Source organism: Falco rusticolus, chromosome 8, assembly GCF_015220075.1.
Source record: "Falco rusticolus isolate bFalRus1 chromosome 8, bFalRus1.pri, whole genome shotgun sequence".
Classification (NCBI taxonomy): domain Eukaryota; kingdom Metazoa; phylum Chordata; class Aves; order Falconiformes; family Falconidae; genus Falco; species Falco rusticolus.
The window spans coordinates 51,656,958-51,683,433 of record NC_051194.1 but is presented as its reverse complement, the minus strand read 5'-3'; the positions used below and the strand labels follow the sequence as shown (position 1 = coordinate 51,683,433).

Below are 26,476 nucleotides of genomic sequence, written 5' to 3'. Positions count from 1 at the left end.
GCAGCACAAAGTGTGCATCACCCCCGGGGTGTCACTTCAGCACGGGATGTGAGCACACTGGGACCTGCTCAGCTCCTGCAGGCCAACGGGCCGGTTAACCTACCAGGCAGAGAGGAGCTGGAGACGAGCGATCAATGGATCCTTGCACCGTGTGTATGTGGGATCACACGCGACTCCAGTGAGTTTGGAGTCACTAAAGTGACTGAGGTCACTAAAATGCTGGTTCAGGCGATACTGATAGAAGGCTCACAGCCTTTGTGGCGAGTTTCATTCCTACTTTTTGGATCACTGTTGGCACCAGCACATTAGGTATTATGATCAGAGTAAGGGCGTAATGTATGTGAAGAAACCCCAGCCTAAAGGTTGCATGTGAAATGTGGAAATGAGTTCAGAGTTGGCCTGGGCAGCGTTTGACAACGTCTGAAGGCAATAAGGAGTTCAACAGCTGAAACAAAACCCAGAGCTTGCAGGGTGGGTGTGCACGTGTGAATTACAAGGAGAGTCTGGGGGTGATCAGGATCCAAGTTATTTGGGGCTGGGGTTTTGGTTTGGGTTTGTTTGAGTAATTAAAAAAAAAGTTTCAAAACTATTTTCAAGTAACTCATAATCCTGCTGTAGTTGCTTCCATTATTTCTATAAGGTGTAGGAGTAAGATCCTGTTGTAACACATTTGTTACAGTTTAAACAAATTAATGTATGAAGTACATGGTGTTTGATTAGGTCTCAGTACATGACTTTACATGTTGAACTTTCATGTCTAATGCTGGTAAAGCAATAAAACTGCTTTAGAGTTGTACAGTATACATATGAGCAGTGTACATAAACACGTTGCTTTATATTCTCCTAACAAGTGCGTGGAGCAGTGGCATTTCTACAGTGCCCAACAATGTGGGAAGTACTCTAATTGTCACAGATATCTTCTGCATTCAAAAATCGTGACTTGGCTCTGTAATATGCATCATGCAAATAAACATGAATCAATACCTTTAATTTTTGGCCTCTTCAAAACAGCAGCAGGAATTAGAATGACTTAAAAATTTCTTTGTGGCATGTTGCTTCCAAACAACCCCAGTATTTCTGGGGAGGATAAACTGTCCAAGGGATGAAAGCCTGCTGAGCAACCATACTGGCACTGGCAGTGGGTGCTGTCACAGCAGGAATGACTGCAAAGGGGATTGCATCTTCTGCTTTTGACTGAAAACTGCAGCAAAGAAGTGAAATAAATGCTGCATAGGTTAACCTGTTTTAGGATAACTGTGCACTGTCCGGGGCTGCTGTCATGGTGTAACCCAGCAGGCAGCTAAATACCATGGAGCTGCTCGCTCACTCCCCTCCCCCTCACAGCAGGATGGGGGAGAAAATCGGAAGGAAAAAAAAGTTAAATTAGTGGTTGAGATAAAGACTGTTTAATAGGACTGAAAAGGAAGGGAACATAATAACAACAACAACAACAGAATTAGGATACACAAAACAAGTGATGTACAAGGCAGTTTCTCATCACCTGCCAACCAATGCCCAGCCAGTTTTCCCTTCATTTATATACCAAGCATGATGTCATATGGTATAGAATATCCCTTTGGCCAGTTTGGGTCAGCTGCCCTGGCTGTGTTCCGTCCCAGCTTCTTGTGCCCCCCCAGCCTGCTCGCTGGTGGGGTGGTGTGAGAAGCTGAAAAGCCCCTGACTTGGTGTAAACACTGCTTAGCAACAACTGAAACATCAGCGTGTTATCAACATTACTCTGATTCTAAATCCCAAATACAGCACTGTGCCAGCTGCTAGGAAGAAAATTTAACTCTATCCCTGCCAAAACCAGGACAATATCTACCCCTTATTCTATACCATTTATGTCATGCCCAGGTTCCACACTTTCCAATACATCCCAGTTAATCACCACCACCTTTCCTGTCTTTTGTTGATCACATCCATTGGGATCTAATAACATCCATCTTGCTGTTTTATTCCTAAAAAACTGGATGTCTGGTGCAGGTCCCTTTACTTTGTTTTATGGCAAAACTGACTTTCAGGATTCAGACTATTTTCTCCCCCTTCACAAAAACGTCTTCTGCTGTGCTGCCCCACAAGATGAGTCACAGAAACTGTGGAAGGACAAAGCAGCAGACTGGTTCCATTTATTTCTCCAGGCGTGCTGGGTTGCTGTGGAGCACTATGAAGCTCATGTTCTCTTTTTCAATACATACATGGAGTCACCGAGGGAATGAGAAGACCCCTTCACCTCCAATGCCAGCAGCACACAGCCCATACTGTTCTCCACTGCTCAGCCATTCCTGGCTCAGAGAGGACCATCTCCCAGGTATTTCACAAAGCGGGTTATCTGAGATTTTGATGCGCTGCCACATCATATCAGCAGTGCTTGTGATGGAAAGGACTGGGAAAGTGGCATTACGCATGTAATCTATAAGGTGACTTCAGTAAATTGCACACTTAAAAAAGCGATACCATGGGACTGATGGTGTCTGCCAGGCTTCTGGTGCCTCCCCTTGATGCAGCCGCTTTCAGGGGGGTAGCCCTGGATAATCCTCAAGACGGGGCACAGCTCTTGCAGCCAGTTTTGGTTGACCCATCCATCTACCCTGTGGTCCATATTACTAGTATTTACAGTACCTGTTAAGCAAGCCTAACGTCCTTCAAAAGACATTTAATTAATCCAGAATGCAAAAACTAACTTCATTACAACCTCATCACTGGAGACGCGTCCATCCCGCTCTCTTTTGCCAGTCTGATTTCTCATAAAAAGCTCTTGACTCTGACAAGGGCTTTACCTTCCAAGCCTTTAGGTGGGCCAGTGCCTAGGCACCTTGCGGAAGGGCCTGTGCACGTCGTCTGACTTTTGGGGTTTGTGAAACTGGCCAGCCACAAGGATGGAGCTCGGGGCTTTTGAAGGGAAGCTGGCTTCAATCAGAAACAGCAAAGGAGACTGGGGGAAGAGGAAGAAAAGCCCCAAAGCCAAGCACAGCCAAGCTGAAGGAAAGAATGCTATGTGATTTCTTGCCACACCATTTGTAGCACAGCAGCGGTATGCAATTGCAACATGCAAGTTGCAGTGCAGCACAGAGAAGACTTTGGGCAAGTTGTGCTGGCCCACAACAGGCACCTGCAATAAAGACAGAGACGATTCCTTCACGTCTTGAAGGTGCTGAAGCACGTTTACCTTGCACCTACGTAACCCATATGTGAACTAAGGCCTGTTTTGTGCCGTGCTCACTGCTCTGGTGTGTGAACCAGGCTAAGCGGGTGTCGGCGCTCCAGCGGGCTATTTGAAGGATCGCGGCGGGGACGCTGCTAACCCAGGGGAGCGCAATGACAATCCTGGCGGTTACGGGGACACGGTGAGATCTGCCTGGATATTGCCCACGTCGCCGGCGCCACAGCGGCAGCGCCCAGCTGGTGGCCAGGCGATTGGGTGTCGCGCTGCTGAGCCCCCGGCCCCTCGCACCGTGCAGCCAGAGCTACGGGCGACCGGGGCGGGGGACCCGCTGCTCGCGCCCGGCCGTTCCGCGGGGCCAGGCCCCGGGAGCGGGGCGCCGCCATCCCGGCCGCGCTCCCCACGTGACGGGGGCAGCTCGCCAAGGCCCGGCGCTGCCGCAGGATGCCGAGGGGCGCTCTCCCGGCCCCCCGGCCACCGTCCCCCGCCCGCCTGACCGCCCGGGGCCCTGCGGGACCGGGGCCCCACGGCACGTGCGGCACCGCAGCGGCGGGGGCCGCGTGTTGCTTTAAGCGCCGCTCCCCCCCTCCCCGCGCAGGCTCGGCCAGTCCGGAGCGCGCTGCGCAGCCAATGGGCGCGCCGTATCTGCGCGAGCCGAGCGGCGGCGCGCCCAATGGGAGGGCGCGGGGGGCGGGGCGGGCGGCCGGGGCACTATTGTTGATGAGGCGCACGGAGGCTGCGGAGGCAGCGCGGGCAGCCCCGGGCCGGGGACGGCGGCCAGGGGGGGACGGGGCCGCCACCGGTGCTGCCGCCGCCGCCTGAGGCGTTGGATCCCCGCGAGGACCCGCCCGCGCCGCGCCTCCCCCGCCACCGACGGCCCTCCGCCAGCCCCGGCTCCCAACGGACAATGTCCCACCAGCGCGTGAGGCGCAGCGGCTCCCCGACCCCCGCCACCTCCCTCGGGGGAGGGGGCGCGGCGGCGGCGGCGGGCGGCGGCGCGGGAGCGAGCAGCCGCCTGCAGCCCATGCGGGCCACGGTGCCCTTCCAGCTCAAGCAGCAGCAGCAGCAGCAGCAACATGGCAGCCCCACGAGGAGCGGCGGCGGCGCGGGCGCCCTGGGCGGGGGGCTCCCACGCGCGGCGCCCGCCTCGCGCAGCGTCAGCCCCACGCGCGCGGCGCCCACCGGCAACGGCGCGCGCGGCGGCCCCGCCACGGCCACGCAGACGCCGGGGGGAGGGGGCAGCGCCGCCGCCGCCTCCTCCTCGCGGGGCAGCCCCACGCGTGCCGGCGGGGCGCGCGGCAGCCCCCCGCGCTCCCACCACCTGCCGCCGCCGCCGCCCCCGCCGCCGCCGGGCTGCGGACCCTCGCCCTGCTCCTCTCCGCTGCCGGAGGGCAGCGCCGCGGCGGCGGGCAGGGTCCGGCACCGGCGGCACTCGCCGGAGCAAGGCCGGAGCTCCCCGGAGAGGAAGAGCCCCAGCTCCCCCGTCTGCAAAGGTGAGCGCTCCCGGCGGCCCGCCCCGCCGCGCACCTGCCGCCAGCCCGGCCCTCACGGGGGCGCGGGGCAGCGGCGAAGGGCGCCCGCCGCCCGGGGGGCTGCGTGAGGCGGCGCGCCCAGCGCTCTGCGGGGCGGGGGGCGGCGGGGTGCCCGGCGCCGTGCCTCCGAGCGCGCCGTGCTGCGGCGGGGCCCGGGGCCGTGCCCGGGCTTGTGCCCCTCCGGTCCCGCCCCGGCTGGCAGCGGCGCGGCGGCCTCGCCGCCGTTGTTGCCGCCGGGCGGCTGCCTGGCCTTGGGAGGGGACGGGGCAGCCCGGCGGGCCGCCTGGGTGCTGCGGCGCCCGGTGTGCCGGGGAGACAGCCCGCGGTGGAGCTGCGCTCCGGGCGCACCGTACGGGCGAGCGCTGAGCTTGCTGTCGGAGGGCTGCTGCAAAGCCTGCGCGTCTTCTCGCCTTTCCGTGCATCTCCTGCCGGGCGCTGCGGGGTGTTCATCCGGTGGCCGCAAGCTTGCGATTGGAAAACTAGCTGGTGCTGTTGGCATTGCGCGTAGACGTAGGAAAAAAGTACTCACTCTCTCCCTTAGTAGTTACGTTCAGCACGAGCCCTGCAGAAGGATGTGTGAACTTGAGAGTGATGACGAGCTCACTCTGCAGTACAGTGCAGATAGAAAATAGTGCGGGAACGGCGTGCATTTTGTAGCAAACTGCTTTTTAATGTTCCTGAAGAATTGAAACGTACTTACTGAGAACGGTGAAATGTAAGCAATATGTAACATCTGGTTGAGGATAATAGATGCTTACATATGTAAGTCCTTTTTCTTCTTAGGGTAAAAGTTTACTCAGAAATGCATGAGTGAGGCTTTGTGTTAATATCCTCAAATCTGGAAAAATCTGTGACTTGAGATCCTGAAGCTTACGGTTACGTTTTTATGGAGTTGCACGTGGTAATCTAAAGAGTAAAGCTGACTAATATGCAGAAATCTAGGATCAACATGATTCCCTGTAACACTGCTCCTTCTCCTGATGTTGCTCCCTCATTCTAAAACAATGATTATAACCAGACTGCTGTGTCGGTTTTTGTTTTGTTGTTTGGTTGTCTTTGGGGTTTTTTTATTATCCTGGCTTTGAGGAACGGTGCCGCCAAATGAGACAGCCATAACCAATTGGTGCAGTACTGAAGGTAATGTCTGTGTGACTTAATTTTTATTTTCTTTGTGGGGTAGTGTTTTTTGGGTGTGGGTTTTTTGTTGGGTTTTTTTTTGGTTTTTTTTTTTTTAATTCAGACATGCCCCTTCAAGATTACCATATGGTTGCTTGTCTGTAGTGTAAGAAAGCAGTGCCACAAAGGCGGTTAGGTTCTGAATTAGATTTTTCTGCTTTCTAGGTCAATGTGGTGTTTTTTTTAAGTTTTATTTTCCAAGGCTTTGGATTGAGGAATGTGCATATTCTTCATTTGAGAGTCCTGTTAGTCGGTCATCTGAAAGACTTTATACACATCACAAAATACTGTCTTTTTCCTGTGAACTTTATAGAAACTCTTGCCCAAGATGCAGACTCCTGGCCTGGAGAACGAGGAACAGGATGACTTAGCCTTGAGATCCAGGTTCAAAAGCTGTTTGTGTAGGCATGCATCAGACCACTTTAGATGGAGAAGTTGCACCGTCTTCTGATCATTGCACAGAAACTTGTTGAAACCATGCTAACTTCTTTACTGGATCTAAGAACTAGCATATAGAAAGAAACAAGTCATTTGATTACTGTTCTGTGTTAACTTCACTAGCGTTTTACAAGATGTGTGAAAACAGAAGAGTAGCATCCATTTAACTGCTTCCGTGTGTTCACATTTCTGAACAGTACTTGTATTGGCCCAAAATTAAAAATTAAACCTGTTCTATATTGCTTAACTTTGTGTGGTGTAGTCCAGTGCTTGATAGAGACTGAGTTAACTTCAATTTTTTTCTTCAACTAAATGAGAAAACTTAGTGGTAGCTGAGAACATGGAAGTGGAGCTTCATTTTTGCTAATGAGGCTCTGGTTGTGAAGCCATGCAGGCCACTTCAGAGTATCAGTCAGAATCTATGACAGAATAACTTGGATTTTCCTATTTTTGGCTGATGATAGCTTTTGTTCATTACTACAGCTGCAGCCTTGGTTTTTTTTGTAGATTCAAGTGAACCTCAAGGTTAGACAAATGATAGCTTCTGATCTTTGATACTGGTTCAGTAAGTTGTATGCTTTAGACACAGCTTCATGTTTTTCAGATTTTCTTTTCTGGGAAGCAGTTGAATAGCTTTGAACATAATCTTCATGATCCTGCTATCCTGCTTAACATTTGAGAACCTCAAGTTGTGAATTTACAAATGTGACTTAATAGATTCTTTGGGTTTGTTTTTTTTGTTTGGGGTTTGGTGGTTTTTTTTGTGTACGTGTGTGGTTTTTTTGTTGTGTGGTATTTGTTGGTTTTTTTCATCCTGGTTTTCTGAACCGAATTGCAGCTAAGTCTTGGAAATGCTAACTGAATTTTCTGTGATGATGAGATAATTATGAACTGAAGAGTCTATGGCATAATTAATTTCTAAATTTCTGTGCTTTTCTTGCTGCTGCTCTCCTAAATATATGACTCAAGACCCTAGATCTTCCAGCTACCTAGTTTTCATCTTTTACTTTCCCCCTCTGCAGTCTCTAGCACTTGCTTCACAGACTTCAGCTTCTACTTGCCTGTTAATGGGCTCTCTCCTTCCCATCACTGTTGGTGGCCTCACTTCTACACTACGAGGTCTGTCCTGCAATCTCCAATTTTGGTTCAGTTTTCACATATGTCTCTTTACCTGTCTGCAAACCACCCCTGCTAGAGGACATTATTTTCACCTAGCAGTAGACTCAGATAGAGAAATGTGTATGCTTTGCCTTTATTGTTATTTTTATTATGGTTTATCTACTGAGCAAAGATCGAATGGGATCTTGTTGTTCGTGTTTTTATATAAAACATCTTCTCAGAAGGGTTCCATCTGTTCAGCTCCAAAAATACTATAATGCACCAGGCTGTGTAAACAAGAAGGTTGGGACTAGAGCCATAGCAGTTGTTTTCTGACCCTTTCAGGTGCCTTCAGATTGTCAAGAGATTTCTCTACTGGATGCTGAACTTTCGGGTATATTCCAGTCAACTTTATTGGACATTTAAACTCACTGTGAAAACTGAGGAAAAATTGATTTGTTTTATCTGGAACTACATTGCCCTTTAATTGGTTAGAATACTATATGGAAGAGTAATCTTAAAGCCTGCTTGTGTGAAAGGAAATGATGAATACTGTTGTAACAGTATATTGGAAAGTCTTGAAGAGTTCAGATGTGAACACCTCCTTGGGTTAGGGAGAAGGGATGGAACTCCATTACACTCTTAAATTTCACTGTAGAATTTATTTTAAGAATTTGGTGAGTGACACAATAATAGCTATGGACCTGTCAACATTAATTACCAAGGTTTTGCAGCAGTTATAAAAGGTACCGCTGCATGGTAAGAGAGTGCAGAAGGCTTTGTGTACCATTACGTGCCTGCATGGCTTACATAAGCTGTTTAACAAATGCTAGATGTAAAGAAAGTGAATTCATTATTGCAGCATCATAATTTAGGTTTCTTGTGGCCCACACTTCAGGGGAGTTTATTTGGATTAAAAATGTTTTCATTCACTAGGATGAAGTAAGTTGAGCGTCTTGGGCTTTCTGAGGTTGGTTTTGTAAAACAACATTAGTTCAGTCATTCTCCTACCAAGGGATTGCTTTGAATTACTAGAGGGAAAAAAAAATACAAGTAGTTCTTTTACATTTATGTAAAGACAATAGCCAAGATTGCCTTCCAAAAGGAATATACGCACTTCTGTAGTGTGTCTGTTCTTACTGCTGTCTGAATGTGTGGAATACTTTCAACGAAACACGAAAAGTAGGTGAAGCCCCTGCGATCAGTTGTGTGTGTTTGAGTTTTTGGGAAGAGACAAGTATGCATGGGGGAGATCCCATGAATGTCCTTTCTGAGGAAGAGGCTGACTAAAATGGAACAAAAAGGTCAGCTGTTATGCCTAGGTGCCAGAGAAGCTAGTTAGGTCTCGCTCTTTCTCACTGTTTTGGATGTTCTACCTGTATAAAAAGCTTCGGTTAGAACTCTTACCAGGGAATTTTGTGAGGTCAGTGGTGTTCTGTACTCTTCCAGCGGCGCTTTCTGTTGCTTCTTAGTTTTGTTTTGTTTTCTCTTCTCATGGTGTCTATTAGAAGATGTTTGTTGGGAGTTTTTATTTGCTTTTCTGAAAACTTTAATTTCGGATACATAGAAAGATATCACAGGACTGTAAAATCAATCTGCAAGTTACACTTCAGCAGCAATCCTTATTTTACAGTTCTAGCAGCAGTTCGGAACTTTTCCTGAAAAAGGAAAAGATGACTTTTCAAAGTGTTTTTTCTCTTCGGACTTTCTTATGTGTAAGACCTTCCGTGGTTTTTTCTTTCCTCCTTCCTTTTATATATAGGAATTTTTTCCTGTGAGGTATCAGATTCCAAGTTACGTGTTCTCTCTCACACTGTAATTTCCTTTTTCAGTTATAATTGTAGTTGTAGGACTTCTATGTTAAGACTCCCCACCACAAGCCACTGCTCTCTTTCCTACCTTTCGTTTAGCTGTTGGTAAGCATCTACGTTTGTACAATTTTGCTCTTCAGTCACGTTGTTAGACTGCCTTAGCTTAAATTGCCTTTGGAGGTGCCTGGCCTCACAGTTGCAATAATGTGTGTGATACTACTTTACCCGTAGCAATTTCAGTTGGTTGGTTGGACTGCAATGGCTTGTGAAGACGTGGTAACTTACTTGTTTTCCCACATTATGGACTTCTGGACTTGGTTGGTTTATATTATGTGTGTACTGTTTATGTTTCGTTCTATTATTTTACTTTGTTTGGTGCCAGATTGCAGAAAGACTTTGTTTCTAAATAGATTTAGACTAGTGGTGGATGGATAGGAGGGTTGATACTTATCACAAATATTGGTTTAAAGAGATAATCAGGCCAATTAAGACTAGATCTAATATTTAAGAAGCGTCTATTTGATGAAACAGCTCCATTGTTTTACATCAGCCACAGCTGTTGTAACTGTTATCTCTATGGAGGCAAATCTCTTGTTATGTAGGTCACATCAAGGAAAAATAGCAGCTGAACACTTGCTTCAAGTATTGTAGAGGAAAGTGCAATGAAAACATTGTGTATGTTCCCATTGAAATGTTTGGAAACTGTAACAGGAATTGTGTGGTAGACTTTGGTAATTTGTATTAAGACATGTTGTGAAGGTGGAAAAGTAAGTAAAACCATATCCAAACATCCTTGCGTCATCTAAATAAAAGTAATTTGAAAACAGAATTCTTTGAAGGAATTGTTAAATTGGAGGAAAATAGGAGTACTTATAGGCTTTGTGCCTTGAAATGAGCAGCTTCCCTTGAACTTAAATAGTAAACAAGCTCTTCAGTTTTCATTCTCTCTGTTTGCCCAGAAAATATTCTTTCCACTTTTTTTGTGGGGGATGGGAGAGGGCAAGAGTTTCTGCTGCTTCAGTTTTGAAGCCGTCTGCTACAGTGGCTTTGCAGATGATGTGACTGACTACATACACTTCCTGATTTTTTGTGTTTTTTTTCCCCTGCATCCTTTCTGTTTCCCCTTGGTAAAAAGAGACACTTCTTCAAGAGGAAGACTAATAATTCAGAAGAAAAATAAGGAGAGTATGGCAGCTGTTTCTGAGACAAATGATGTGTTTGATACAACTTTGGAAGCAAGTGTAATTTTTAAGGAATGACACATTGCATTAGCATGCCGCATTCTCCCATGGTACAAACAAAAGGAATCGTTTTGAAATCTTCTGACATAAACAGACCCTTCAGTGTGCTGTATGGTGGTAGCAGTAATAGTCAGAGAATTTCTTTGTATGGGGGTCAGTCTTAGGTGCATGGTACTCCAAAATTGAACTTTGCTGCTACTCCCTGAGAGCAGATCAGCTGTGAGCTCAGTACTAAGATTTTTATCATTGTTGGTACTAGTAGAAATAATAAATCAGAAGAGGTTTCTGGACTGCTTTATGTGAATGTGGCTGATTATAATGCTGGTAATTATTTCCTTACAGTCTAAATATCTTCCACATTTTTAATGTGTACATTTCTAATGCAAAATTTACATGAGGCTCTTTAGTACAGAATGTCACTAGACTTACATTGAAAGACTGCTGTTCTGTCAGACTAAGATGTTGCCCACACCACTGACAACTCTACGTAATGGGTTTTATTAGTATTTATGTATTTTCAGTAGATTGGAATGGCTTAGAAATTGAATTCTGGACTACTGATGGCAGTGTTTTCTATTTTCTGACTAGCAGTCAGACACTAATCAGGCAGTACTTCTTTTGCTAATAAACTTAGGTACAATACAAATTGCTATGCTATTTATGCTTTTAGTGCAGAATTCATCCTAAGGCACAGTCAGGGAGGACACATGACTGAGTTTTTCCAGTGTCCTTGTTGTAAAACTTCCATCTGATCTCTCTATCTCGTTTGCTGTCTTCTAGCGGTTTGTTTTTGGCCTTTGTATTCATTACAGGTAAGATTAATACAATTCTTTTAGGTATGATTCTGTGGGGAATAGATGAATTGATGGTGAGCTTAGATCATTGTGATCTCTGGATTTGCATTTTACATCTAGAAGAGCTAGTAACAAATAATGCGTGAGCGTATATGTATATCTAAACACTGGGTCTTTTCTGCTTGTCAGTCTCTTTAACAAACCTCAGCTACTATTTTGAGGAACCTTTCTTCACAGTGTTTACATTTATTAGCTTGCAGCATTGTCTTTTGCTGCCACTTAAAAGTATCGGTGACAGATGGCATCGGTGCAAATTTTTGGTTTTAACAATATTAATCTTCCTCTACTTGTTATATTTAACCTATTACAGTAAGGGTTCCTGTTAGTATCTAAATTCTTCTGAAAAGTGATACTAGTATAAAACACAGTGAGAATGAGGTGTTGCAGGAGGTGTAGCATCAGGCAATTATGAATGTAGTTACCAAGTGGCATGTAAAGGGAGGAGATGTTTTGATTATGTTGTAAAATGTAAATCATTACCCTTTAGTGGACTTCTGGATCTGAGGGTTAAACATAACGCTTTATGAATCTGCTGTATATTGTATGCTGGGTGGTTAATAAAAGATGTCAGTTCATAGTGTCCCTTGAATTAAAGTAGGTGAAGGGTAAAGGACTGGTGGGGTGAACTCTAAACTCAGCATTAAATTGAAGAAGTTCAGCACAGATTTTCTTTGTTAGCCTTTATGTATGAGGAAATATAGCTATTTTGATTTCTTCCAAGCCATCATCATATAAGAATCCAATGACTGTTGTACCTTTGAGGGAATAAACGGTAGTATGGGAGTACCAATGTGACATAAGAATGTGTTTAAGGAAACCATAAAAACACATTTCATTGCTTATCAAGACTGAGTAGAGCCTGCAAAAGGAAACCTAATTCCTATATTAAAAGTATTTTGTTATTTACTTAATAACATAGTAGTTCTGATTTGATATGATTTCTTGTAGACAGTTAAAATAATTAAGTTCTGTCTTGCTTTCTTTCTAATCACATGTTCTTATTCTAGCTGACAAATCAAGACCACCTTCATCAAGCCCTTCCAGTATTATTCGCCGGACTTCCTCATTGGATACGCTTGCTGCTCCGTACCTTGCTGGACAGTGGCCTCGTGATAATCATGGACAAGCTGCTCCGTGTATGAGAGACAAAGCCACACAGGTAGGATAGATTTTTGTCTTCAGAGTATTTAAATGTGAAGACAGGATTTAGATGTAAGAAGCTTTTCCCTTGAAAATGTTCACTTTGGCTTTCTTGCTTGCAAGTTCCTATTCACTTTCAAATTGCAGGAATCTGATCTTTGCTATTACCTTGGCTATGCATGAATTATTTGCATTCTTTAAGAAAAGGCTGTGAACTGTCATATCTGTTAAGAATTCTACTCTCTTCTTGCCTCAGAAAGGCACTAGCGTATTGCACATCTGTTTTCTCATTGTTCTTAGTGTGCAGTACACTAGATTGCACTGGTGTTAAGTACTATTTAGTTTAAGTTTATACAAGGGAACTTGGTGATTCCTTATGTGTCTGTCTTAAAACTGAATAAAAAGGCTTCTGCAGTGCCTGTATAAAAGTTATTGTAGCCTTTTCTATGATAGGCTGTTCATCTTCTGATTGTAAAAGACCTTTAATGTTTATCTGGGATCTATGCACCAAGTATAGAATTACATACATTGAAGAGCTGCCTCATTGAACCATGAATGATGTTGAAATTTAGCTCAACTGGAAAGTATTAAAGTACATGATTTGCCAATAAACTGCAACAACTTGACAATATTTCACAGGCTTTTAATGGCTCAGTCCTATGAGACCTGTAAGGATAGAACCAACAAATATTGAATGAAACTGGCATTACAAGAGTTACACACCTACCGTGACAGTTGTTTTATTGTTTCCCTTAAAGGTTGCTGTTGTTGTTACATGGTATCCTACTATATGCAGACGGGATTCAAGATGGATTTTTCCATAAAATATTGCAGTGTTTCATTTCTCCTTCTGTGGATGCAGTCTGGCAGTGGATTTCTCTAACTTGTGGGGTGAAAGAAACTGACAAACATACCAGATTTTAAATGGCTATTCCCAGAGCATGGTTTCAACAACAGGTCTCCACCAATTCCAAAGAACATAAGCAAAATGCAGTTGGAAGAGCAAGTGACAGCGTGTGGGATGTAGTTGATGAGTTTGAGCCTGCCTTAGGTTTGGTAACAATAACAAAAATGGGGCCAGGTTGGTTTCAGTGTGCTGTCTGCTCAAATGTGTAAGGTGTTGAACAGATGCTGTCTGCAGCATTGGTTGTTACTGTATGGCCTTCTCAAGATCTGCAATGTTTTGTAGAAAGGGCCGTAATTCGAAGAGCAGATAAGTAGAAAAAGGGAGGTGTTTTCTAGGGGAATATGCTGGTGTGGATAAGGTGGAAATGGAGGAAAGGAGAGCTGATGAACAAGCAAAATGGTTAGAAGATGGGGTGAGAGAGGTAAATCATAGTAAGAGGAGGAGGATGAAGGCAGGTGTATGATATACAATGAATTGCAGTTTATGCTTAGCTATTAAAAAGCATTAAACAGCAGAACTAAACCAGTGTGGGTGCCTTAGCTATTTTCATATTTGATTTATTAAGGTAATAATTTTTCAAAATAATTATATTTTTATACTGCTGCCAAAGTATTTGCTATATTCAGTTCATCTCTTTCAGTTTAGTTTCGGCTTAATCTGAGTCATGATTGGGCTTTTGTAATTTCTGTATTCTTCAGATAGATTAGATATCATCCTTTTTGGCTTACATTTTTCTTTTCTTTTTCTTCCAATTCTGACACATCTAGCTGCTGTGGTAGTGGGGCTTTCATATATAAGTGGGAACATATTTGCAAAGGTTAATGTGAAGACTGCAAAGGGCACTGGATATTTCTGCAGAGTAAGTATATTTAGTGGTGATTGATGGTAGTGTACTTACTGCTAGGGAAACAGAATGATCCGTTGTACTTCTTAATTTAAAATCTATCAAACCAGTAGAAAATTATGGCATGCAGCCATACATCTGTATGTCCAAAGCTGTGTTGATATGACACTGATGAGACACTGTAGATTTTAATCTTTCTGATGTGCTTGAGGGCAACCATTTGAGGTAGGGACAAGTTTAAAATGTGATTCGTGGAAGTTAAGTTTCTCAGGATAGTATAGGCTCTCCATTTGTATTGTTTAGTGTTGAAAATGGGGTGTTTGGATGAAGTGTGACTCACAAGTTCTGGCTCCAGTGTGTAATGTCAGACTTATCACAAAGTCTGACATGAAATGGTTGTATTCAGATTTCAGAAGTTTAGTGACGAGGAATTGAATCAACATCTTAAGATGTAGAAGACTTTTCAAGTTGAGTAAGCAGGGTATCTTGATTCTGCAGGTTTATGACAGAGAGAGTAGCGTCATTCAGGAAGCAGACTGGGAGGAGACAGCAATCAGTGACACATTTTGGCTTGCAGGCCTTTACAGAGATGCCTGTAGGTCATAGCTGAGAACTGTGTAAGAGATCCCAGGTCATGCAGAGACTATGTATCACACTCCTACTTTGACTTATTATTTTGATGAAACCTGTCTGTAAAACCAGACTGAATTATGTACATGCAGAATGTTTGTTGCCTGATGAATAAGTGTATTATTGAGTGTCCTAGGGTCTGGCTGGAATTCGTATGTACAGATAATTTTATGAAGTGCTTCTAAAACAAGTGTTTGTAACCTTGTGTCTTTTTCCTTTTGAATTAAACCTTTTTGGCTTTGCCTGTCATAGTTTGAAATACAGCTGTGTCAAAATACAACTTAAAATGAGACAACTGCTTTGTAGTTTTTAATTCTTGAAGAATAATTGATGGCAACTGCAAAGTTTTTGCCTCTAAGACTTTTTTTTTTCTCTTAAGTGTTCTGCTGTCTGTGATAAACTTAGCCTTAAACTCATTTCTCTTTGTAATTCTAGAACAGGCAGAAGGATGTTGTGAAGAGTAGCTGCTAATAAGGAAGTACTAGTACTTTAAGAACCGAGAGAAGTAAAGTCCCTTTTTGTCTATTGGTGGTTGGGCCTGTGTTTCTTGAAGATAAGTATTATAAACAAAATACAGAGAATGAGTAGGAGGAGACCTGCTAAAATAGTATTACATTTCTGCCTTGATGTAAAGGTTTCCTGTAATTTAATATCTTATACCTACTGTTGCTCTAAAAAGATTTCTAACTCTTTGTGTTGAGGATGAGCATAAAAGTCAGTGTTTAATCCTTTTAAATGAATCTGATATTAATTTATGAAATAAGTCTTGAATATAAATCAAATGTGAAGACTAATTAGAGTGTTAATTAGGTGTTCTGGTAGGCAAGCACAATGGCTGTGCTGAGGTGAGAAGTTAGAATTAGTGGCTAAAACATTGTTCCAGGAGCTAGAGGATAGGATGAGATTCCAGATTGACATTTGAGAATTGGCTAGACAAACATTGGTACTTGGGAATGGGGGTTATCATTTAATCTATTTTACAATGAAGGTAAGCGAGTGCTTTTCTGGAAACATAGATTCTAATGGGTTCTAATTTTGCTATGAAAAAGGAATTTCAAAGCAATCCGACTAACTTCATTATTCAGATTTGTCCTTGTTTTTGATTTGGAATGATGATAGTGGAGGTTGCATTTATATGAAAGTTATATCTGTAACTGAAGCAGATGGGAGTTACAACCTGTATGTTCAGAGTTACACCTCCATTTTCCCTGCAAAATGAGATTAAATAACAGCACATTATTGAAGGCTCTGTGAGTTTCTGTCTTCTGAGTACAGATGGCCTGAGTAAGGTCAGCTTGTGGCTTGCAAGCTGTGGGTCTCAAACGTAAGAACTGTTGCACGCTGTAGATATGAAGGCTTTGAGGCAGTCACAGCTCCTGTCTGCAGGAGAGAGACATCAATGACTCCTAAGGATGAGTTAGCTACATCGCTGCTGCGTGCTGAGCACTGCATTGTGGCAACAACAAATTTAATGGAATTCACTGCCTCTGCGTGTAAGCTGCTTCCAGAAATCCTTTCCCTTGCTTCATTAGGTATGTTTCTTGTGACTGCTGAATGATGATGAATGTTTTTACTCTTCTTCTTAGATCCTTTACAGTTCATTGCTTTTGAAGGCTGTTCTGGACCTGGTTAGGTGGGAATAAACTGTCCTTAAAGCATGCAGTATCATCACAGGCTTGCCTGTGCATTTTGTTACCTTGCATTAATACACTTTATTTCAATGATACTTTGGAATTCTCAAAACTTTTTCACCGCAGTATGCTTGCAGGTTTCTTTAATAAATGTTAATGACACTGTTGGTTTAGCGAAACTGGCTTAGTATTATCTGTGTTGCTTTCTGCTTGGCCTGAGACAACTGTGAAACTGAAGCCCGTTGAGGTGTTAATAAATAAATTACCTGATTTGCAATAGCTCTAGTGGTGCTTATATGCCTTACCTTCGTTTCTCTCATTCTTCTGAGCAAGAACATGGTTTTGAAGCTGTACCGGGGCAGGCTTTCACAATGTTTACACCAAGCTACCCTTGCTAATGTGTCAGAAATAACAAGGGCAGCATCTATCCAGGAAATAAAATACGCCATCAAATTCAGCACCATCATACTGGCTCTTCAGAGCCCTGTAGCAGCTTGTGGTACATCTGACTGTTAATACTGCCTTATGCTCAGTAATTTGGAAGGGAAACTAGCACATTCCTGTACTAGGGTAGGCCCGGAAGTTAGGGCTTGTGCTTTTTTTTTCTTAAATTACATAGTTTCACTCCACTTTTTCAGTTTTGAGTGAAAAAATCATAATACTGTTCTCTGTTCTAATTTGTGTCAAAATATTCTGCCAGAAAGTAGGAATTACCTTTTTTTAATAATTCCTATAATCTTCTTGCTGCAGACAGAAAGTGCCTGGGCTGAAGAATATTTAGAAAAGAAGAGAAGCTCGCACAAACGTTCAGCATCATGGGGGAGCAATGATCAACTAAAAGAGGTCAGAAATGCTGTTATTTAGAGATACCTTTGGATTAAATTTTCTACTGGTATGCACTGTTACTGTGAGTTTTCAGGAAGGCATGAATGTTGTACTGCTTTTTTTTTTGCCGCTATACAGATTGTGAGTTTGGTAAAAAACCACCAAAACGTTAATTTGGTATTCTTTTTCGTTTAGTAATGCAAGACTATTAAAATTTTTAATCTGAGTATGTGGGAAAGTGTCAAATGCAGGTGACATTCTTTATTAAAAGAGGAAATACAGCAGTGACCAAACTACTTTCTAACTTTACGTACGTCAGGTTCTTTCATTAAACCTTCAGAGCTTCAGCTGAACTGGTAGCTAATATATTAGGTTTGCAAGAACTTGAGTCTGATTTAGTGCTGGCAATAATTATGAGCATTGTGGTAGTAAAGAATTTTAACTAAGTGATGGAATAATGAAACTATGTGTATCTGAATACATCTGGTGAAATCTAATGTGAATTTTTCCTTCATTAGATTGCAAAATTGCGTCAACAATTACAGAGAAGCAAACACAGCAGTAGGCATCATCGCGATAAAGAAAGACAGTCTCCATTTCATGGTAACCATGCAGCCATTAACCACAGTCAGGTAAGGGCATATTGGGTAGCTAATACTATTTTTAACTCCTTTCAAGGTTGTGATTTCTCTTAAAGGGAACTTGGAAGTATGACATACAGCTAAATATGTTGTAGCTAGGGGTGATTTCTATGAAATAGATTAATTTCATTTGACTTCCTTGAGTGTATGGGGTTCCAGAGCTTTTTATTACTTGACTGGGTTGGCTTTGAACTCCCACTTTCAAAGAATTTTAGATAATTAATCTTTCCTTAAAACAAGACTCATAAAGTGCATTCTGCAGACTGTACAAAAGGATGACAGACAAGTTTAATCTAAAATCATACATTATCTTTTTCATTACACGTTTGCATGTAGAATATGGCGTAGAGCAAACTGGTGGTATAAAGATACACTCAAAATTGTACTTTTTGCTGATCATGTTTTATGTCTTTACAATAGCAGTTGTCTAATTCTGTGATGGACTGATTTAGAGAGCTTACCTGACAAAAAACTATTCAGTGGGATTTTTACCTACTCTATTAAAAGTATACTCTTGATGGCTTCGATCAGCCTTTGTAAGATCATTTTTTTCCCCATCATTTATCATGTGTTGAGACTTAAGTAGTAATAACTTCACAAATTGTAATGTTTAGGCTACCGCATGTTCTGTGTGCAGTTTGTCTCAAGACTGGTAATGAGGTCAGGTTCACAGATAATAATTTTAACTTGATAGCAGGTTGAAAAAAATTACAGGCTTTTAGAGACGCATCCTTTTTCAAGTCTGTTTTGTCTTAGTAACTTTGACTAAACTTCCCTATTGGTTTTCTTAGTTTTTCAGAAGGGTTTTTTTTGCCCCTACTGATACCTTGTGAACCCATATTTGATACTCACACAAGTTTTTAACAGTTGCAAAAAGAACAAATCCCTCACAATTGTCATGCAGATCAGTGTAGTTGAAAGAAACTGTGGAACTGTCAGTGTTGTGAATTAGGGAAGTACTTCAGCTGTGAAGCTTCTCTGCAAATCTAATCATATTCCCAATTACTCCTGAAATGCAGTTAGCATTGTTCTATTAAATACCGTACACTTCTACCAGTTAATGAAAACTGTTTCCTTTCTGTTGTTCCATCCTTCTGGAAATAATTTAGGCCAGGGAGGGAAGCTGTTGTGACATCAGCATGTGTCCTGCTCTACAGGTACTTACTCATTCTGATAAAGGATGAAATAAAAAGTGGAAGGGAGAACCATACGTACAGTCCTGAGCAGTGGAGTGCATTTGTAGATGGAAGTCAGGTGTCTGAGTGAGTCTTTTATACTTCAAGACAGGAAATAAGAAAGTAGAACAGCACTGTGAATTTCTCCTGTACTGTTGCTCTTAACTCCTACTGTATACAAATCGGTAGCATCTTTTTGTCTCAGACCCTAACTTATCCCTGCTGTAGTTCATTTAATTAGAAGTCATGAATTTTCAGGACATAAGTGCTTCCTGAATTCAGTTTGAATTCTGTGCTACTGAAGTACTGTATTCAATCTCGAAAGAGAAGCTGTTTCATCCATCTCCTCTTCTGTATAGCAGAAGAACAGTTTGAATTTGAAACAGGCTGCCTAGTACAAATTCCTGCATTTTGATCTGCTTTACTGAAGTATGGGTGCACTGTAGTGTGCTGCTGATAGTGACTGCTGTAGCTCAGGACAAAACAGTCCAAAATGATGAAAGAAGAAAGGTAAATAAGAGGTTTTTGAGAAAGCCTATGAAAATTGGTGAGACATGTTTAAAAAAAAACAAACCAACAAAACAGGTCAAAATACTTGGTGCAGGTTATCCAAATTTGTAGAACTTGTTTGAAGATTTGTTCTGTACTTGTGGGCACTTGAGGCATTCCAAACAAACAAAAAAATGCAATGTACTGAGGAACTTTAGGTGTAGGCCTTTCAGTATGCTGGAGAATTACATGCAGTCTAACAGGTTTGGCTTGGTATTCTACAACCTGTAGGTTTCTGAATGCTAAGGTATTGTCGCTTTTATATTAGATAATCTTTGTGGGTTTGAATTGTGACAATGAACAGTGATGCTCCTACTCTGAAAAGTATCCCCCCAAAACTATGTGTATAATTTAAAAATCATAATTGCTTCATGCTCATGAAACTTTGTTGCTTGTATGGAGGCCTTTTGCGTTCTGCCAAATTTTAGATTACATGAATAAAATATTGCGCAACAGATAATTAGGTTTTGGGCTTGTGAAATGGACTATAAAATATAAACTGAGGCAAAGCAGCTTTTCCAGCATTGTGTTACAAAACAAACCATTGTTTTTCTTGGTAAATTTTGTGCCATCTGTGTCGAGCTACTTGCAAAGGGGGAAAGTTACAGAAGGCTTCAAAAAGAGTAAGTGAAGGTTTAGATTAATGGCATTTAGAGGCTGCTTTCTAAGTTGGAGTGAAAATCTGTAACTGTAGGCATCAAGGACAAAGTTCCTAGGCTTTTTCATTCCTTTAGGGAACTGCTAAACTAGAATTTCTGGCAGCAGCTCAGTTCCTTCAAGATTTGTGGGAAGGACTGTGTAGAAACACTTGCAGTTAGTGACGGGAGTATTTAGAAATTTTTTTTACATTCCCAACTTGAAGGAAAATTGCAGTTGTTGACTCTAGAGGGTCACACATGGATTTCTGAGCTCAAGTTGTTGGATTCCTGACAAGACAGAGAAAATGTGTTAGGAAATTGCCTTGGTAGTCCCTTCACAAGAGACCAGGTAAACTCTGTTTAACATTTTGGAAGTGGCTTACTTTTGTTGTTAAAACTAAAAGAAGCGATTCCACTGGATTTATTTCCTCTTTTCTTCCCTACTAATTAACACATAAGCTTTGCCACAATTCTTGGGCTTTACCCAATTTTTTACAGTGGTTATTACCACCTAAGCCTCCAACTGATTATTTAGTTGTGCTTCTTCTATGATTTTTGTTTGAAGAAAGAAATCCGCACTATCTCTGTGGAATAAGTTTGTTAGCTATTCTTTCTCTCTACTTGGAATCAGGAAATAGTTGGCGAGTAACTTGATCAAACCCTTGCTGCTAGCTACTTCCCCCCCCCACCCCCCAGAGCAACTGAGTGGTGTTTGTTTGCTTGTTTTTTCATTAGGCCGGGAATGTTCCATTCTACCTCTCTTTACAGGAAGAGGGGTTTGGAGAAAGGGCATGGTCTCCTCAGGTGATCTCAGGATGCTTCTGAGAAGGTTGCATTTTGAATTAATTGCATGGTACTGAATCTGTAAACAGGAGCCAAACCAGTGGAATCTTCCTTTGTTCTCGTTGTTAATGTAATGGAGAAACTAGAATGGAGACCAGAGCTGTAGTCAGATGGAAGAATAAATGGATAAGGTCTTTCAAAATACACCGGATTTTTAAAAAGTTAATCTTAGTTCTGAAGCAACTATGTATTAAAATTTGGGATTTTATTCTTTCTGTGGAAGTAGTCCTAAATTTTTTGTCAACCTTGTATTCTGGCTTAATATAGTTACTATGCTGGTCTTCATTTCAAACAGTGCAATCTTAAGTTTATGGAATAGGTAACAGCAGACGTTCATTATTATTGTATTATAATGAAATTAGAAGTGGTAAATCCAAAGGGAGTGAAATTGGGCTACAGCTGACTTCAGAAGGAACGCGAGTATGTTCTAAAGGCTTCAAAATTACTTTTAAATGTTTACTGTTAAATTTTCACTTTTAAAGTGATGTCAAGCTGGAGGCGGACCATATCAAGGGAGGCTTTGAGACTAGATTGTTGAAAGCTTTCTCTGCTAGAAATTGTTTTGCAACAAAATTCAGGATGTCCATGTCTTTGCTTAAGGCATCCATTGTAACAAATCCCTATAGTTTCATTTAAATCCTTGATATTGAGGTGTAGGTGTGTTCTGTTTCAAGGTTCACTTTTGGGTAGAAATCAGTAACTGTGTTTTTTAAGTAAATCTACATTGGTTTCTCACTGTTTCTGGTTCTTCAGGCTCCCATCCCAAAGAGTGCTCTTGTTCCTGTGATACCTATTACCAAATCAACAGGATCACGATTCCGAAACAGTGTAGAAGGACTGAATCAGGAGATTGAGATAATAATTAAGGAGACGGGAGACAAAGAGGAGCAGCTTGTTGTATGTATCTGCCACCATGACTGCATTCTATAATAATTTTTTTTGCCTTTGCCTTGAGGTTTCTTAAGTCATAAGCTTTATTTTCCACAGTTCTTGAATTAAATTTGTCTGGAGTTAACTCTGCTTTCTTTAACAAAGGTAGTTGAAAAGTCTTTTGGAAAGCAAAAAGAAGGAAAGAGTTAAAGCTTGAATCTGAACCTTTTCCTCTGTGATTACTGTGATACAAAATAAGAACTCTCAGTAAAACAGGGGAAAAGACAAAAGGTCTGTTCTCAGAGTTTTTGTAGTAGCTTTTTCTTTTGGCCCATGCTGAACTGTTCCTATCTCAGCTGAAGCATAACGTGCCCGTTTTTAACTTTCATTTTATTTGTAGTTATTTTTAGAGATAAATTTAATAATAAAGTATCAGGCCACGAAGATGATTAAGGGACTGGAACATCTTTCATATGAGATGAGGCTGAGAGCTGGGACTGTTCAGCCTTGAGAAGAGAAAGCCCAGGGGGGATGTTACCAATGTGTATAAATATCTGATGTGCAGGAATGAAGAGGAGGGAGCTGGGCTCTTCGCAGTAGTGCCCAGTGACAGGGCAAGAGGCAGTGGGCGTAAATTAAAAAACATTAAATTCAATGTGAACACAAGAAAAAATTAAAAAAAAAAAGTGTGAGGGTGCTCAAAACGAGAGCAAGTTGCCCAGAGACGTTCCGGGGTCATAGTTTGTGGAGATACTAAAACCTGGCTGGACAGAGTCCTGGACAGACTGCTCTAGCTGACTCTTGTTTAGCAGGGGTGTTGGACTAGATGATCTCCAGGGGTCCCTTCCGCGCTCAGCCGTTCTGTGAAGTCTTGAAAAATGTTCTTAGTTTCTGAACCTGACTTATTTTCTGTTGGAATCTTGTGTAACAAATAATTTTCGACTTCAGGCAGTTTTATGGAACCTGAAAAAACCCTCAGCATTTCTGGACTTAAAGAAATTCCTAGCTAGACAAGAGCGCCTATCTGATAGCTTTTATTTTTAACAGCCTCAAGATGTTCCAGATGGGCACCGTGCACCACCTCCGTTAGTTCAGCGTAGTAGTAGTACTCGCAGCATTGATACCCAAACACCTGGTGGAGCAGACAGGGGTAGTAACAACAGCAGCCGCTCCCAGTCAGTATCTCCAATCTCATTTCTTACCATCTCTAATGAAGGCAGTGAAGAAAGTCCGTGTTCTGCAGATGATCTTCTTGCCGATTCCAGAGATAAAGGTACCATGTAACTTTAAAACTTCAACAATGCTAAAATGTAAGTCACTGCTATGTGCATAAACACATAGTAAAAGAGGGGGTTTGTTTCCCACATCCATGAAGAGATATTAGAATGAAGTTTTTTCTTTTGTAAGTGATCTGTTTTTTTCCAAATTGCACCAGATACTGTGTGCACACATCTGCTGCTCTGTAACTGAAGCTGCATAGATGTGACTGAGGAATGTCCTTCCCAAACAACTTTGTCTTTAAATAATGGATTCATCAAGTACATTAAGCAAGCTGAAGAGCGAGAGTGTGCAGTGACAGGTGGAACAGCAAAGTAGGCTAGTTCTGTTGTTTGTGTCAGGTATTTTTTGTAATCTCAGGCAAAATGGGCAACCTTCCAGCATTATAAATGTGCCCATAAAAGTAAAACTGTTTGGGGCTTTTTAATCACTTTTTTTTTTTTTTTTTTAACCAGAGGTCTTCTGAGATACACTAGGAGAGTTTTATAATTTAACATAAGCCTGTTGTGGTTTTTAAGGAATGTGGCTTTTGCCCATTTTGTTTGGCTAGATGGGACAGCACAGGACTGTATGTTCAGGTCTACAGTTGAAAACTGAAAGTTTCTAGGAAAGAACAGAGATTGCAGAGAAGTCTGAAAAAGTGATATGAGGAGAAATAGAAAGGAGGAAAGGGACTGAGATAAGAAAGCTTATTTGCAGATGAAGACTTGGAGGCAAATTAAAATGTTTCTTAGTTTTATAATGTTGGTAACAAAGTGGGTTTCAATTTGGGGGCATTTAAAGATAGTTATTGGGGTTTTTTTATAGTGTGACACATTTAAGTAATGAAATAATCTTTTCCTACAGAGAATGGGAATAATTCCCCTTTGCCAAAATATGCTACCTCACCAAAACCCAACAACAGCTATATGTTCAAGCGTGAACCTCCAGAGGGCTGTGAAAAGGTGAAAGTCTTTGAGGAGAGCTTGTAAGTTTGTTTGGTTTTTTTTCCTACATAAGAAATAATATTCAATATTCAGACTTACCCACTGGTTTATTGATTTTTTTCATTATTATTATTTTTTTGTCAGATCAAAACTATTAATCCAGTTACTAAAACCATGCTAACAGCCTGATCTCTCTTATTTTGTGTGACATATACTGGATATATGCATGTACTTTATTGCTGGAATTTTGTGTTAAGATAAAAATTTTGAGACTTGGATTTTTTTCAAACCAGCATAACTTGAGAGGACTCTCTCTGACCTGGCAGGTAGTGTGGGAGGAACTCCATCAGGTACAGAGAGATGTAATAATTAGCTGATGCTCCTGCATTACAGCTTCTATGTCACAGCTTGATGGGTGCATCCAGTAATTTGGACTCTGAATACCATATTCTTTCCAGCTACATCTACGTAATTGTGCAGCTTGTAGTGACAGAGGAGTGAATTTGACCCTGGGTATTTGATGCTTTGGTTATTTTGAAAAAGCAGACTTTTGTAATTGGAAATAGTCTGTGGGTTTTGTTATCATTTTCAGTGGAGTTTTTGTACCCTTATGTCACTTGTATGCAATAATCTTAACCTGTAGTTAAAAATTCCATTTCATCGCACAAGGAGTATAATTTGGTTATAATCCTCTTATGCCTGTATTATCTCAACAATGCTATCTAGTATAAGTAGTAATTAAAAAAATTATAGGTACCTTTGTGTATTTTCCATCTCTGATCTCTGCAAATGGGTTTTTAAGAGATCTGTATGGCCTCTCCATAGCAATGTGGAAAGGGTTACGCTAACTTAAGTTACCTGTTTCTATTTTTGGAGTGTATAAGGTATGTTGCCAACAGACAGATAGTCTTCACTTGTTTCAAGAACATGTTCTGCTGTGATTTGACTTGCATTTCCATTTTTTTGGATGTCCTTGCTCCATAGCTGTAGGACTGTTCTGTTGTGGAGTGAAACAGGCTTCTACAGTTGTTTTTACCTACCTATGGCAGTTCTTAAGACACTGCAGTCTCATGCAAAAATCTTTCACGTCTGGTACTTGCTTTTCACATGTATGTGGAATACATGAGCATAACTTTAAAGCTCAACCTTTGTTTAATGTTACTTCTATTTGAAGTTCACAGTATTTTCATTTTGGAAAAAAATTCATAAATGGGGCTGAATTTTCTGGATAATTGGAGAATCGGCTAACGTGACAATGTACCCTATGTACCCAATGAACAGAATTGCTTTTCAGAGTAGAGTACCTCCTACAAGAGTATGCTGAGAGATTGGCTTCTTTGGCCTAGTAGAATGAAGGTGGAAGTGCATACGGCTGTCATGGAAGAGAGGGGGAGGTTATAGGCTAAAGGACAGTGCTGGCAACAAGTAAAAATGAGTGTAAACTTGTGATGGTTATTTTCCAGCAGAGAGGAACAGATTCCCATAGTTTTGTCCTAAAGTAGAGTTAGACTAACTTAGCAGATTTACATTGCAGGGTTAGAGATAAACGCAGAAGGCATTCCAGTGCTGTCCACAATTTCCACCTGTCTCTTTCATAAATCATGTCTCAGAGTTGGCTGAATTATATACTGAAATGGCAAAACTTCAAGGCAAGATTTAAATGTGTTCCATGCTTCCTTCCCAGGTTACAGGTACTTGATCATTAATGCCACTTTGGAAATAATACATTTTACTCTTTGCATAGAGTTTTTAAGTAAGATGGGCTCATCTTTTGCAGAGATTCAGGCCACAGTCAGGCAAACATGCAAAGGAGGCAAAAGTTTGGAAAAGGGCATCCCCCTGCGATCATGAACAGCTCCAAGATAAGCAGTATTAGGAATGCTGCCCTGGCAGCTTGCTTTCACGAGGCTTGCTGTATGGGCGGTGGCGGGGGCAGAACTTTTTGGGTTGTGAAAGTTTCTGGAGAACACGATTGAGAATACTTGGTATATCCAACATATGAGAAAGAAATGGACAGAGTTTGTTATCTACAGCATGAAGGTAGTGGCTTCCTTCTGTGTGGAGACAGCCTGCCCTAAGGACGTGTATCTTGTAGAATACATAAACAAGCAGTTTAAACTATCTTGCTGTTTGCTGCATGGTGCGAGTCACTAAGGCATTACTGAGTAGCTGAAATACTTCAAGCTTAAACCTCAACCTGTCTCTAGTGGTGTGTTCAGCCATACATACCTGCCATTGCCAAAATTTTATTGCTCAATGTCATTTT

At 41.9% G+C, this 26,476-nt stretch overlaps 1 protein-coding gene across 1 annotated transcript in view; it reads left to right on the top strand.

Moving 5' to 3' along the window:
* The first annotated feature begins 3,897 nt into the window (after positions 1-3,897).
* The window catches only part of FAM117B (family with sequence similarity 117 member B), a 28,513-nt gene continuing 5,934 nt past the window's right edge, over positions 3,898-26,476 (top strand). The window contains exons 1-7 of the mRNA XM_037398062.1: positions 3,898-4,656; positions 12,321-12,472; positions 17,216-17,308; positions 17,809-17,922; positions 21,890-22,033; positions 23,054-23,279; positions 24,131-24,251. Coding sequence (XP_037253959.1) covers positions 4,071-4,656; positions 12,321-12,472; positions 17,216-17,308; positions 17,809-17,922; positions 21,890-22,033; positions 23,054-23,279; positions 24,131-24,251 — 1,436 coding nt within the window. The 5' untranslated portion in view covers positions 3,898-4,070. The remainder of the gene's footprint in view (positions 4,657-12,320; positions 12,473-17,215; positions 17,309-17,808; positions 17,923-21,889; positions 22,034-23,053; positions 23,280-24,130; positions 24,252-26,476) is intronic.